General features: G+C 56.5%; 5 protein-coding genes across 5 annotated transcripts; all 5 read left to right on the top strand.

The window, feature by feature from the left end:
• Window positions 1-4,939: 4,939 nt before the first annotated feature.
• On the top strand, window positions 4,940-7,109 carry COL26b_003007 (uncharacterized protein; the record flags this gene model as incomplete). The annotated part of the gene is made up of 3 exons (XM_053175913.1): window positions 4,940-5,503; window positions 5,636-5,861; window positions 5,962-7,109. The coding sequence occupies 3 exons, from the start codon at window positions 4,940-4,942 to the stop codon at window positions 7,107-7,109; spliced, it is 1,938 nt and encodes a 645-aa protein (XP_053040080.1).
• A 1,317-nt stretch (window positions 7,110-8,426) lies between these two features.
• COL26b_003006 (uncharacterized protein) lies at window positions 8,427-9,272 on the top strand (the record flags this gene model as incomplete). Its single annotated transcript, XM_053175912.1, has 2 exons — window positions 8,427-8,991; window positions 9,058-9,272. 2 exons carry the CDS (start codon window positions 8,427-8,429, stop codon window positions 9,270-9,272), a joined length of 780 nt encoding a protein of 259 aa, XP_053040079.1.
• Window positions 9,273-10,287: 1,015 nt separating this feature from the next.
• Window positions 10,288-11,939, top strand: FPR4 (peptidylprolyl isomerase fpr4; the record flags this gene model as incomplete). The annotated part of the gene is made up of 4 exons (XM_053175911.1): window positions 10,288-10,371; window positions 10,494-10,967; window positions 11,024-11,678; window positions 11,734-11,939. 4 exons carry the CDS (start codon window positions 10,288-10,290, stop codon window positions 11,937-11,939), a joined length of 1,419 nt encoding a protein of 472 aa, XP_053040078.1.
• Window positions 11,940-12,691: 752 nt separating this feature from the next.
• On the top strand, window positions 12,692-13,159 carry COL26b_003004 (uncharacterized protein; the record flags this gene model as incomplete). The annotated part of the gene is made up of 2 exons (XM_053175910.1): window positions 12,692-12,866; window positions 12,921-13,159. 2 exons carry the CDS (start codon window positions 12,692-12,694, stop codon window positions 13,157-13,159), a joined length of 414 nt encoding a protein of 137 aa, XP_053040077.1.
• A 282-nt stretch (window positions 13,160-13,441) lies between these two features.
• COL26b_003003 (uncharacterized protein) lies at window positions 13,442-14,356 on the top strand (the record flags this gene model as incomplete). Its single annotated transcript, XM_053175909.1, has 2 exons — window positions 13,442-13,638; window positions 13,696-14,356. 2 exons carry the CDS (start codon window positions 13,442-13,444, stop codon window positions 14,354-14,356), a joined length of 858 nt encoding a protein of 285 aa, XP_053040076.1.
• Between the last annotated feature and the right edge of the window lie 201 nt (window positions 14,357-14,557).

The raw sequence follows: 14,557 nt of genomic DNA, 5'->3' as shown, positions 1-14,557 counted from the left end.
AAAAACATCGTAGGGCCTCGGCCACGAGCTAGTTTAGCAGAGCGCAATCAATCGTCGTGACCCCTGGCAATGCGTGCGACGGTCTCGTCAAAGATCGAATGCCATGGGATGACATTTGTTGTAGGCGGACAAGGAAGCAAGCAAGCAAACAGACAGACAGCAGCAGAGGCCTTGTCCCGCCTGGCATTGCCTGCCCTGTCTGCCCGATGTCGATGTCCATGTCGCGAATTGCTTGCGTGGGCGCGTTCGCATTTCGCTTGTCGTCTCTCTATCCACGACCCTCTTCCACCGGCATCCCTCGCCCAGCTCCTATGACGACGTTGCCGCAGCATGGCTACAGCGATGACGACGGCAGCCACACGTAGCCAGGCCATGCTGGGCTCCAAGCCCCAGCCGCTGGCTTCTTGACAGTAGACAACTGTAACCTCGCTGGGAGAATCGCCAGCGATCACCAATACACTGCGGCGGCGAGGATGTGGCCAACAGCAACGAGCGCCTCTAGCCCTGGCTGAGCCACAATTTGCTCCGCTTGGCGTACGTACCACTTGCAGACGGGACGGAGAGAAGCGACAACAGTGCAGTGCATGGCACGCTAGCCGTGCCATTGTCGCAGTGGTCGACGAACTGACCTGAAGCTCTCTCGACAGTAGTCCCTAGGTAGCGTGGTACAAGCAGCAGCATCTGCCCGCCGTGTATCTCGATCCGGGTTCGCACGCATGGCAAAGAAGTGCAGCCACGACGGGTGGCCTGGGGAACCGTCTTTGTTCAGTAACCCTGAGGCACGTATGGCGGGATCCATGGCGCGTGGCTGCGAAATGCTAGCTCGTCTGCGCCGGGCACACACACGGGTTCGCGCAGTATGCGCGCCACGGGCAAATCGCTTATATTCCGAGACCGAGGATCACCAACACAGCCCGTCCAGTTCACGGAGACAACAAGACCGTCCCTTCGTGGCCGGGCGCAAGTGCGATGAAGAGCATGTAAGACGACAGGACAGCAGCCAGGGCAGACCCGGTGACGGAGCGAGTTGAAAGACGGCCGAGTATGGCAGTGGACGGGCTGTCGCAAGGGAGAGGAGCGGCTCGTAGCCCGCAAACAGCTGGATCGTTGTCGGTGACATGCGCACAAGCACGCTAGGTGGCTCGCAGGAATTGAGTGTTTGGCTTGCTGTTTCCAGGGGCCTTGGGGGCGGGGAATGGAGGGAGACAATGGCACTGGCCTCTTGGCCTCCAAGATAAGGTGCAGATATGGGATGAAAGGATTCAGAGATCCGAGGTGGATGATGTGCTTGAGGTGAAGTTGACAGGAGCTACCTTACGCTGTTGGTGTGTTGGTGAATACGTACCAACCAGCAGCAGTAAGGCAGATGTGGTAAGGCAGCAGGAGGAAGGCATTGATCGTCACTTGGACTTACACGAGGCAGGTACCGTCCTCACCGACTTACATCCCAAGCCAAACCCGACTGCTGCTCTCCACGAGCCGAGCTGCTGCGTCGGCGCCGCCGTTGACGAGCCAGTTCCTCGGACGAAGCTCTGTTTCCCAGCAGGGCAAGATGGCAGAAGACGTGTGAAGCTTCTCCCAGACGCCCGTGACGACAGATGGCTTGCTGTTCGGCGTGTGAGGTGGTCAACCTAAGCTTCGAGACGGCTTACTACGCCGCCCCCGAGCAGCTTTAAAAAAGTAGCTTACTAAATCCGATGCCTGCGGCGGAGAAGGATCCAACGTGAACGCTACCGCTGCTGGCATGCTGGCACGCTGGAAAAGGAGGCCTTGCATGCCGAATCCTCCTCCGATCCATCTCCGCAAAGCCAATTCCTCCTATTCCCGTCGGCTTTTGGCCGCCAAGCTGCCATCAGTTGGACACAATAATGGGCACTCGAGCAATGAGGTCCCATCCTCCTTTGTTCTCCGGGCCCTGACGAGACAACCGAGAAGACGGACCTCGACAGAGCTGGGCCGGTCAGCATTTGGTGTAGTGGGGAGCCGTAGGGGAGACCTGGTTGCCGTGGGGCATGCAGGTGCCTTGCACAAAAGTCTTGGGCGGTGGACACAACACTGTGGCGTCCCCAGGCGATGCATCGCAAATTTGTTAGTGGGGAAGGTACTATTTTCTTTCCAAATCCCCCAAAGGGGATGCCGTTTGGGCGACCCAGAGCCAGCCCAGTCCGTCAGAGCGGGAGGAGCGACCCTACAGCAGCTTAGCGTTCTTAGCGTAGGTGCTTGGTAAAAGTAGGTACCCAGGTAGAAACCTAGCACAGGCAGAAAGCGGTCCTTGGCCCCAAAGGCCCTGTCTTTTTCTTTTTTCTTTTCTTGTTGTTTTGACGCCGCTTGGAGGATGCGGAAATGACCGCACTGTGCGAGCACTTTCCAAATTCTTGCCTGTCTGCCCAGGCAAGGCACGGTTTGTTGGCATCTGAATGCGGACGGCCAGAACAGCAGAGAACAAGACAGCGCTGATGGAACAGACCACAGAACAGAGTCTTGGACAGTCGGGCGCGGAAAGAAGACAGCAGTAGCTGCCAAGTGCGGCTGAGCCATTGCCCGACGGGTAGCGACTCGCAAGCAACGAGGACGGGCGACGACGGGCGACGACGAGAGAGCGCAGCAGACGAATCTACGGCAGCGGTCAGCAATATACCTGAAGGGGAACCCGCGCGATGCGTGTTACGATGTGTCTCGATTTGGGGAGCTGTCTAGCTTGGCTTTGCTGCTGTGCTTGTCCGTAACTTAAAGCCATGGAGCAAGTGAAGGTACTTGTTGATGGCCCCGCGTGGCTGGGCAAAGGGACAAGAGCAGGAAGAGTTGAGAGTGTAGGAGTGAGCTAGAAAGGTTTGAAGCTTCTCTGGGCATCAGCATTGCGAACGCCATGGCAGGCGAAAGGAGACATTCCGCAGCGGTCGAGAGGGAATTGTGGGCGCAGAGCGGAGAGTGAGGCAGTGTCGAGAGTCTGTCTACAGCAGGCAACCACGCAGAGCTGGAGGTGACTGCCGCTTCCAACAGCAGAGCAGACTGATGAGGTGCTGGACAGCAAGTACACAGTGCGGCGGTGCAAGCGTGGCCGCTTAGCCGGTAATTTCTCATTGCTCATTTCCCGCGGGGCGATTCAGTGCAGGCGCAGAAAATTCCCAAGGCAACCCAACCCTGTCGCGACCGTGCCACCCCTGTCATCTGCGAACCAATGCCCCACTTCGCGCTAACGCAATTGTCGAGGCGGGAGACTGTGGTGAGCAGCATCAAATCTGCAGAAGCACCCGCACGACAGACAGCAGCAGTAGTGTAGCAGCGGCAGCACCAGCACCAGCACCAGCAGCGGTGGCAGAGGCAGCCCGCCCACCACAGATGTGAGAGAAGGCGGGCAAGAGATGCGCTAGCCAGAGCACGCACGGCGGCACCACCCATCCCCATTTTGTCTGGGGCCTCTCTCAGGCTCGGCGGTGACAGGCCAATGGGATGCCCTCCCAGCAGCAAGTCCCAATCGACAGTCCAATCAATCCCCCATTCAGGACCAGACCAGCCCAGCCAATGCCACACTGGCCCATCGCCCATCTCGTTGCCCATCGCTTCTATCGAGGTTTCTCTCCTCTGAGCTCATAGGCATATCCTGGTAGCTCGACTGGCCCCATTGCTCCAGTTTGGACCCCAGTCTGTTACGGCTGCCATCACCGCTGCTGGGTTGGCCCCTTGTTTGTCGTCTCGCCAATCCAGACGCTCCTTGCCCCCCTTCCTCGCCCACTCCAGAGCAGTCCTGCGTCCGCAGTCTTTGCTGTGCTGCTGCTGCTGCTTGTCTTGTGTCGTCTTGTCGTCTTGCTTGAGTGCTTTGGCTCATGTTTTGGCTGGCGCAGGTGCTGTTCACTGCTTCGATCTGCTTCCTACAGCTGCATAACCTCTATGGGTAGTGTTTCCATCGAGGTAGGTACCTCCCGGTGTGGATGAGGTAAGTGTACAGAGTATGTGTTGATGTATCTTTTCAGAGTTCAAAGCTGGCGAGGGTACTTCCACCTCCGGCTGGCCCCCCAAAACAAGTGCGGCTGCTTCAGGCCTGCTTCTGGCTCTGACGCTGGCGCGCACTTGCATAAAATAAGTACCTTTTCTGAGCCTTACCCGCTTCCCGGTACATGCCTGGCCTCCAGGTCTCGTCTGGTCCAATACAACACGCACGAAGCTCCCAGCTCCCATCTCCATCAGTACCTTCAACTCCCCCCCAAGAATCAACAAGTGCTGCTGCCGCCCCCCCCTTTCCCCTGTCCCGCCGACGGCCTCGATTCACTTGTACCGTGTGCGCGCGAGTGTCCACACCACACTCCATGTCACAGTCCCGTCCTCTGGCCTGCTCTCTGCTCTGGCTCTGTCCTGTCCTAACCAAGAAAATCATCCACTCTCTCAACCTAACCTTGCACTTCTTTCCCTCCTTCTCCTTCTCTGTCCCGTCCCGTATCCATTAGCTTGCACTTCTCTCCTCGTGAATATCATCCGACAAGACGCACTCTAATTTTTCTCCAGTCCCTCCCTTTTTTCCTCTTCCTCTCTCTTCCTCCCCTCCCCTCCCCTCTGCCAACCCTCCCACCTGCACTACTCCAACCACTCCTCCTCCTACGTGACGAGAGAGAGAGAGAGAGCGCGCGTGCGAGAGACCGCTGTCCGACCTGCTGGGTAAGAGGGCTCCATTCGACTGCTTCTTGGTCTTGACTCCCTCCTTCCCCCCTCCGTTCCTCTCCCTCATCCGTCCGTTGCTTGTGCAGCTGTTGGTCTCGCCCTCCCTCGAGCAACCTAAACCGGGCTTCGCACATTCCCTATCCAAGCCTCGACAGATTAGACACCTCGCAGTCGCCTTTCTGCCGTCGACGACTCACCTCTCTGTCGCTCTTCCGTCGACGACGCCCCTATCGCTGGTATCGCGCCGCCTCCATCTACAACCCATAGCTTCAGTCGGTCATCGACAATGTCCCTCTTCGCCTGGGCCTCGCGCCGTGCAGGCGGCTTGGCCATGCTGGCCCTGCTGTCTCTCAGTTACTGGGTTATCTCGAAAGAATCAGCTGCTTCGGCACAAGGTTACAATTATATGCATCAGGACAGCCTTAGCGCCATCACGCCGACGTTCAAGGGCGCCGGCTACTGGACCGTCATCTTCGCATACTACTGCCTGTTTATTCACATCCTCGTCTTCGCCTTCCCTATCCGATGCTGCTACGCCGTCTTCGACATGACCCGCAGCCTCAAGAAGATCGCTCGCAACAAGACCCTGAGGGATTACAAGTTCTCTCATCGCCGTCGCGGCTCTTCCACCTCCCTGTCCAGCTCCGAGACGTTGACCTCATCCCACGGCTGCTCCGCCTCCAGTAGCGAAGCTGGCGACACCGAGCCCGAGCTCTACACCGACGCCGATGGCGAACCTGACCGCGTCATTCACGCCATCATCATTCCCAACTACAAGGAGGAGATGGACACGCTGAAGGAGACCCTTGAGGTCCTTGCCTCGCACCCTCAGGCTCGCAGCTGCTACGACGTAAGTCCATTTCTGCACATGTTGTCTTCTATCCACCGGTCGAGCACTCGCAACCACGGCAAACTTTTTCTCCGGCTTTGGACGACGCGCGCCCCGAATCATGCGTCCAACCGCTAACTCGGACCCCTCTAGGTTTACCTGGGCATGGAGCAGCGTGAGCCCAACGTCGAGCTCAAGGCCATGTCTCTCATCCAAGAATTCGTCAAGAAGTTCCGCGGCATCGACTACACTGTTCACCCTTCCGACATCCCAGGGGAGTCCGCCGGAAAGGGAAGCAACGTGGCATGGGCTGCCCGCAAGTTGAGCCAAAAATACTCAATGACCGCCCGCAAGGATGTGATCATTACAGGAATTGACGGTACGTGCGCTTGTCAGAATCAGAGATTCTGCCGCAGTCAATGTTTCCAATGTTTGCGCGTGTAGAATGATTCGCTGACCAAAACGTGGGGTATCTACAGCCGACAGCCACCTCTCGGCCAACTACTTCGCCCTGCTTACCACCATGCACCTATCATACCCCGAAACAGCAAAGACCACCCTTTACTCGGCCCCAATCATCTTCGACCGCAATGCCCACGCCGTTCCCGCCATTGTCCGTGTTGCCGACATCCTCTGGGGTGCCGGTGGCATGTCTGGATTGTACGGCGGCTCGACCATTGCGCCTCCCACGTCCGTCTACTCTGTTCCCTTGGATCTTGTCGACCGCGTCGGTGGCTGGGACTGCGACAACGAGGCTATCGGTGAGGATTTGCACATGTACCTGAAGTGTTTTTTCGCACTCAACGGAAACTTGACGGTCCGAACCGTGCTCAGCCCCGTCAGCCAGAGCAACGTTTGCGGCAACGGCTCCAAGGGTCTGCGCGGACTCTACTCGGATATGCAGGCCCGGTACAAGCAGGCTATGAGACACATGTGGGGTGCTCTGGATTCCGGATACGCTCTCCGCAAGGTCGTCGAGCTCTGGCAAGAGCGCAAGCACACCTCTCGCGCTTTCCGCCCTCTGCACACCTCTCTCGGCGACGCCTCTGATGTTTACGTCCCCGAGGCCCCTCTTGACCAGGAGAACCCCGAGCAACCCCGTGAGAGCGGCATCTTCTCCGATGTCACGCACGACACTCTCCAGGCCCCTAACTGGGAACGCATCGTCTACCTCTTCCACCGTCTGTTCGAGGCCCACTTCCTGCCGCTGCAGATGACCATCCTCGTCGTCGCTTCCACTTTGTACGTCTGGGTCACCGAGGGCAGTGAGGAGGTCGCTCACCTCCGCTGGATCTTTGACATTTGCAACGTTCTGCGCACTCTCGGCTTCATGGAGATTGCACTCTACCTGTTCCTGTACGAGAGCTTCCACCGCATCTGCGTCAAGTCCCGCCAGCGCGAGATGTCCGAAGCCGGTCTTTCCGACGGCATGAACTTCTCTTACCGCAGCGTCAAGAAGAACTTTATCGACTACGCCATGGTTCCCTTGGTGGCTCCCATTTACGGAGCCATCCCCTGCGCCCAGGCCCAGCTGTGCCATTTCTGGACGCTGGACCTGGTGTACTCGGTCAGCAAAAAGGTCACCCGACAAAGGGCGAAATCACTTTCAGCAGACGAAATGGCGTAACGACAATTATATTCCCTTCACTGTTATCATTTACCTACCTTTCGACTGGACCGCGCTCCTTGGCATAGGCGGCGTTGGCTCCTTTTATTTTTTCCTTCGATTCGACGCACAGCCCAATTCTAGCAAGACCCACCAAACGGCGGTTTTTAACTCGATTTAACGTGTTTGAAGACGTTGGGGCTCTGAGAAGCCTCATGTGTAAATAGATGAGGGCATTCTTGATATGCATGGCATGGCATGGTATCGGCATTCTAGAGATATTGGGGATTCATGGGGCCTCAAACCGGAGTTCTCGGAGCAACACGCAGGAACTTGACGAGCGAGAGAGCCGTCCAAGTGCATTCGCTTATACGGAAGACGGAGTGGAACGAACGGAGTAGGACATATCCACGCCAGCATGACAATGTTCAAACCACCAGAGGCAGAAAGATGCCAAGAGGGTGACAAAGACGACGCATCCGCTGGGGACAGGACGAGCCCGGCAGGAACAGCTGAGAGTGGGTTCCTCACAACCAACAGATGGGAGGCCGACACACAGAATCCCGGGAACCCATTAATGGACGAGTCCTATAATATTTAATTGTGTGTACATAGAACGATTCATGATCATGGCAACGCTAGAACGTGGATCGGGGAGTGGTCAATAGGAAGACAGTTGCCACCAACAATACGAATGATGTGAATTTGTAGACATTTCTCCCTTCGCTGTTCAGTGTGTATGTGGCCTTCGTGTGTGTCGTCGTGCTTGATAATTGCAGATTCGTCAGCTGCTGCGGCTGGGTCGTTTCTGTGGATGAGAGGCTGAACACGTAACCAGCATCAGCCCGTCCGGACGATAGACGTCGACTTGGAGGCCGCGTGTCGTCGGCTTTGGTATGCTTAAGCCCAGCGGATGTCAGCACGACAGTCGAGTATTGTATGACCGCCAGTACCCGACGCCTCTCGGAAGTTGGTCATGCCATGGCCAATCAGCTTCCCCGCCTGCAGCCAACGGCGGCCGGCCCATTCTCACAACGGTGTTGAGAGGCCGTAAGAGCCGGCCGAGGATGGGGCCGGAGACGGGGCTACTCCGTCGTCGTCCGGAGCCACAAGGGCCGTCGGGTTGGCGTGAGGTGGTCGAGCGAGGCTGTCGCGGCATTAAATACGATACAAGAGACGACGGTGGTCCTTTGCATGTGGTTTCTAGAGCTGACCGGTAGAGGCTTTTCAACTCGAGTTTCCAGCTTACGGGTAGATCAGGTGAGACATCTGAATACTTTGGTTATTCGTCGCTAACCTCCACAGACAACTAGACATTGAATATCAGAGCGTCCCAGCATGGCGAACACGAACGTCGTCAGGATCGGCGTCTTTGTGCCGGGAGAGGTCCAACTCCTCGACCTGTCCTGCATCGACATCTTCCACATGATGTCCAGGGAGTACCTCGACCTGGAGTCGATGGACCTCCTGCCGAAGCACATGCGGGACCTGGCGCCCAGCGTGGAGATATCGTACATCACCTCCGCGGGCTATTCTCCGTCCGCCTCTGAGACGAAGTTGCTTCCCATCACGTCGAATCTGCGGATCGCGCCGACGCACGACATTGCCCATCCGGACGTGCAGCCCGGCCGGCTCGACATCTTGCTCGTCCCCGGGCCGGATCCGGGGGGCAAGTGGGAGGAGGACGTGCTGGGGTTCCTGAGGGCTCACGCGGAGAGGGAGGAGACGGATGTACTGAGCGTGTGTACGGGTGTCTTCCTGTGCGGCGCGGCGGGCTTGTTGGAGGGGAGGACGGTGTGCGGGCCGAGGGGGGTGCAGGACCTGCTGAGGAAGAAGTATCCCGGGACGAAGTTCTCGGGGGAGAGGTATCGGTGGGTTCAGGATGGGAATCTCTGGAGTGGTGGTGAGTTTTGTTTTGCATCTCTTGTTTTTTTTTTTTTTTTGAGGCTTTGCTGATGATGAGGAATAGGTGGGATCACGAATGGGAACGACCTCGTCGCGGCGTATGCGAGGAGGAACAGCAAGCACTTCCCGGGGCCGGTGGCTGAGATTGCGTGTTCGATGGCGGATGTTGGTGATCGCGGGCAGTTCTACGGGGAGGGGCAGACGGTGTACTTTTTGGGTGTTGTGTGGCAGGTTGTCAAGGCTTGGTTCGTGAGGCCAGGCAAGGCGAAGGGCGTGTGATCGAGAAGGGGATGAGATGTGAGCTGTGTGACGGAGTTGTTAAGACAGCTTGTCTTTTCCTAGTATCTTTCCTTTCGCAAATTGTCACTGGAGAGATATCCTCATCCGTCAAATAATTTCGAGACAGAGCATCTATAACAGGCCTTGCGAGACGTGGTCAAGATGGTGTGCATTCGAGTCCTACTTCTGTAACGGCGGGTTCACGTTGGTTTTGAAGACCCAGTTTCTTTTCAGAGCCTTTATTAAAAATCGGTTTTGGCAGATTTTTAGAGGGAAGAATTCTTCTTGAAAAAGGTCAAGGTATCATCAGATATCCTGCCATTTATCCTCATCTCTCGAGATGTATGACAGTCTTTGCGAGACGTGAAGATGATGTGCATTCCAGTCCGGATGTCCTGCCTCTGCAACGTGCAACGGCGGGCCAGACTCCCAATAAATCGCATCAGAGCGGGTCTCAGACGTTATCCAAGACCCATGTCAACTGCGCTGGATCGCGCCGAGGCAGCGGGAGGAAGAACAGAGCGGTGTGCGCGGATGCTTCTCGGTGGCTCCATCACCATCCTCACCGTCCGCAATTGTGCAACTGGAGTCCATCTTTTTTTTTTCTTGAGCAAGGGTCCTATGCAGTTCTTTCCCCGGACGCAGCTTCCCTGTCAAGGTCGTCGTTGTGCAGCTGTTGCTATGACAGGATAAGACCGATAAGGCGGCGCTAGTGCCTTGGGCGGTGGGGTCGACGCCAGAAAAAAAAAAAAGGTCCCGGGCAGGCGTCGATGAGGAAAAAAAATTTCAGGCAAAAGCTCTTCTACCTGGACCTCACCTTCTCTGTACAACCTCTCTCTCCCTCCACTGCATCTCTCATCTCTCCCCCCCCCCCCCCAATTCCCTCGATACCCAAACAAGACATTCTCAAGTCAACGGTCCTTTGACTCCTTTGACGTTTTAATTATTCCCAGTACAAGTCCGAACGCGGCATCCTTTTCACTTCTTTTAACGCAACACTTCACACACCGGCAAAATGGCCCAGCCTGTCGCTCTCTACGGTCTGGAGATCCCTCCTGGCGATGTCCTCATTCCCGCTTCTCCCGACTTCCCTGCCACTGTAAGTATCTTCCTCGCCTCTGGGCTCCCAGCCTGGGGTGCGCCAGCGCGCGAATCGCTGCTGGACTGCTACTCGCGCCCGGCGCATTCGCCTCACGACAGTGACTGATTGTGCAATTGCAGTTCCGCATCACCATGGCCGCCATTGACCCTACCGAGGCGCCTGAGGCTGACAACGACGGAAACATCCCTGCTGTCCCCCGCTCTACCCTCCGCCTGGTCAAGCAGCGCTTCGGCGACGACCTCGAGGAGGATGGTGATGATGAGATTGACGAGGAGTACATGAAGGCTCTGATCGCCGCCAACGACGATGACGAGGACTCTGATGATGACGACGAGCCCAACGGCGGCCCCAGCGACCCCGCCAAGTCCAAGAAGCAGAAGCAGGCCGACGCCCTCAAGAAGCTGATCGAGGCTGCCCAAGAAGAGGAGGACTCTGACGAGGAGATGGACGATGCCAAGCCCAACGGCAAGAGCAAGAAGGGCAAGGCCAAGGCTTCCGACGACGACGAGGATGAGGAGAGCGAGGAGGACAGCGACGACGAGGACGGTCTCGACCTCGAGAACTTTGTCATCTGCACTCTCGACACCGAGCGCGTAAGTTGCGCCACAACCCACAGACGCCTTCGAGGACCCCGCTAACAATGTTACAGAACTACCAGCAGCCTCTTGACATCACCGTCACCGAGGGCGAGAAGGTCTTCTTCGTCGTCTCTGGTACCCACACTGTCCACCTGACCGGCAACTACGTTATCGATGCCGAGGAGGGCTCCGACAGCGAGGACGAGGACGACGAGGACGGCGAGTACGACCTCTCCCCCGATGAGCTCGAGTACGCCATGGGCGAGGTCTCTGACGAGGACAGCGATGACCTCGACGACACCGCCGACCCCCGCGTCATGGAGGTCGACTCCGACGACGAGGAGGCCCCCAAGCTGGTCGAGACCAAGAAGGGCAAGAACAAGCGCGCCGCCGAGAGCCTCGACGACCTGATCGCCGAGAGCAAGGACGAGTCCAAGCTGTCCAAGAAGGACAAGAAGAAGCTCAAGAACAACAAGGGCGAGGCCGTCGCCGCCGAGGAGAAGTCCACCCCCAAGTCCGACAAGAAGGTCCAGTTCGCCAAGAACCTCGAGCAGGGCCCTACCGGCTCCGCTGAGAAGGCGAAGCAGGCTGGCAAGGTCGGCGTCAAGGTCGTCCAGGGCGTCACCATTGACGACCGCAAGGTCGGCTCTGGCCGCGCCGTCAAGAACGGCGATACCGTCGGTGTTCGCTACATTGGCAAGCTCGACGATGGCAAGGTGTTCGATGGTAAGCACAGATGATAACGATCCTTCAATTTTCGCTATGCTAACTCTGCCTGCAGCCAACAAGAAGGGCAAGCCTTTCTCCTTCAAGGCCGGCAAGGGCCAGGTCATTAAGGGCTGGGATGTCGGTATCCTCGGCATGACTATTGGCGGCGAGCGTCGTCTGACCATCCCCGCTCACCTTGCCTACGGCTCCAAGGGCCTGCCTGGCATTCCCGCCAACAGCACCCTGACCTTCGACGTCAAGCTCCTTGAGATCAAGTAAATGTCTTGACGATATGCCCGCCTTCGGCGAAGAGACGCCGACTGAGGGTGCCCTACTGTACACATACTTGCCTGGCATGTCTACCACGAAGATGGCTTGGACTAGCTGGGCACCGGCGTCCAGACGATGACTATCCCTTATAATGATGTGTGTTCGCGGGATTGCGAGCATATGCTTGCGCCGTGCCGCAATGGAGAGTCTCCGACCTGTGGCTATCTGTGAAGATCTGCAATCATCACTTTGCGGGAAGCAGATTTTGTTGGATGGGATGACGAGGCGAGGACTTACACTGCATTGGTTGGCGTACCACAAAAGAGTTTCCGTTGTAGGAATTTTCGCACCGGTTATGGTTTCTTCCGGTCGGTCTGTACTTAGTTTCGGTTTCCTAACGAAAAGATTTCCTTACTGTTTCCATTTTAGTCCCGGACCTGCTGCTCCATCCGTCTCGTGATGCTTCGGCAGGTGGCCAGTTGCCGTGGAAACATGCCTCTTGCCACCAGAAGGAGTGACGACATTGCCCCTGCCGGAAGCCAATCCCTTGCTGAGTGTCATTTGCTGAACGTGGCTGGAATACTTATCTTGTCGTCTTCCTTTTGCTCTGAAACCCGGGAAACATCAACGTCCACAGACACATCGCCAGATCAAGCACCCATCGCTGGTCGGCTTTCCGTCTCTCTTTTTGGACTCTACGTCATTCATACAGATCGTTTATCAGCAAACTTATACATCACGCCAGTTACCCAATCGTCGCCATGGAAGCCTCCCCTCGCCGTTCCAGCAGCACTCCGCTGTACACCGCACCGCTTCCATCTGTCCATCTGAGTCCCGTCCACGCCAAGGCAAACCACCCGATGAAACTTCGCCATGAGAACGGGACAATGATCCGCAAGATCCAGGGCTGGGCCAAGCTCAGTATCTCCTCTGCAGGTACAGCCGTGCCAGATGAGTAACACGTCGAGGTGGACGCTGACGTTAAGGCAGGACCCAGATCAAGCGGCAGCAGCAGTTTCTCTCGCTTGATCCAGAATATAAAGGTCCCGATCCGGATGAACGGTGACCGCGACCAGAGCCCTCGCAGGCTCGCGGCCGCCGAAGAGACCTCACAGCGATCGCAGCGATCGCAAGAAGACGAGGCTCCCCCGCTCCAGCCAGTTGACGTTGAGAGGGTTCGAACCATCGAGAAGGTCGCCGCAGCCAAGATCTACTTGGAGAGCTACTAGGAAGAGATTCTTTCTCCTCGTGGTGCGCACAGGGGGCCACTCGAGCAGCGTCGACAGCGTGTCTGGGCGCTCCGGCACCACTTGAACCACTCGCATCTATCCAACACGGAGGTTCAGCAGCAGATGGACTTGTGCTTCTAGGAAGAGTCTAGCAATCTCCGCAAGCAAAGAGTCGACAAAGCTCAGGGCTGCAGGTCGATCTTGTCCACATGGTCAACGAAGGCATCGGGAAACAGCAAGCATGGGCATCCCCTTGGATTATGCGTTGATGACTTCAAGACCATGAGTATCCTCGGTAAGGGTAGCTTTGGTGTCGTGAAGCTCGTCCGAAAGATCGTTCGAGATAAGTACGTCCGAAGAAAGTACAATGAGGTGTACGCCATGAAGATTATTCGAAAGTCGGACATGATTCGAAGCTGCCAAGAAGGTCACTTGCGGGCGGAAAGAGACTTTTTGGTCGCCGCCTCAGATTCCGAATGGTGAGCTTGCCTCTTGCTATTGGTGTTTTTTTTTTCTAACCAAGAACTATCCGCCAGGATTGTCCCCTTGCTATTCAGCTTCCAAGACATGGCGAATCTCTATCTTGTCATGGACTACATGCCTGGGGGCGACTTCCTAGGCTTGCTGATTCGAGAAAAAGTGCTCAGCGAGTCACGGACACGGTTTTATATTGCCGAGATGATACTCTGTGTTGAGGAAGCGCACAGGCTAGGTTGCATTCATCGGGATGTGAAGCCCGACAACTTTCTCATTGGCGCTGACGGTCATCTCAAGATCTCAGATTTCGGCCTTGCGTTCGACGACCATTGGTCTCACGACACTTCGTACTACAGATGGCAACGACAAGGGCTGCTCTCGAAACAGACATTCGCCCTCAACGGAGACTATGAAGACCGAAAGTCAAATTCGGATCCAGCACAAAAGCAGAGCTCATGCCAGCTGAACTTTACACGACACGAGCCTCCTTTCCAAGTTGTCCAAGGCAGCAAGCTACTCCTCAGGGAGCGATTGGGGCAGGAGAACAGGAACGGAAATAATCGTCCACGTGGTTCCTCAGACTGCCTTCTGGTCGATGATCTTCTCAACTGGAGAGCCACTGCCACGCGCCGGTCGCATGCTCGCTCCGTTGTGGGCACCAGCCAGTACATGGCTCCAGAAGTCGTCATGGGTGAGAGGTACGATGGCAGATGCGACTAGTGGAGCATCGGAATCATTCTTTATGAATGCCTTTACGGGTATACGCCATTCATCTCTGATAAGGGTCGCCAGTACACCAAGAAGAACATCACCGTGAGTAATACGGACTGCTGAAAACCTGCTATTACTAACTGTGGACAGAATTTCAAGGGACCCTTGGCTTTTCCCGAAGAACCTCCAGTATCAGACGCATGTAAAGAT

This window comes from Colletotrichum chrysophilum (assembly GCF_026319265.1).
Source record: "Colletotrichum chrysophilum strain AFK26 chromosome Unknown scaffold_16, whole genome shotgun sequence".
Taxonomy (NCBI): Eukaryota; Fungi; Ascomycota; class Sordariomycetes; order Glomerellales; family Glomerellaceae; genus Colletotrichum; species Colletotrichum chrysophilum.
Note: the sequence above shows the minus strand (reverse complement) of the source record. Positions and strands in the feature narration are given on the sequence as shown.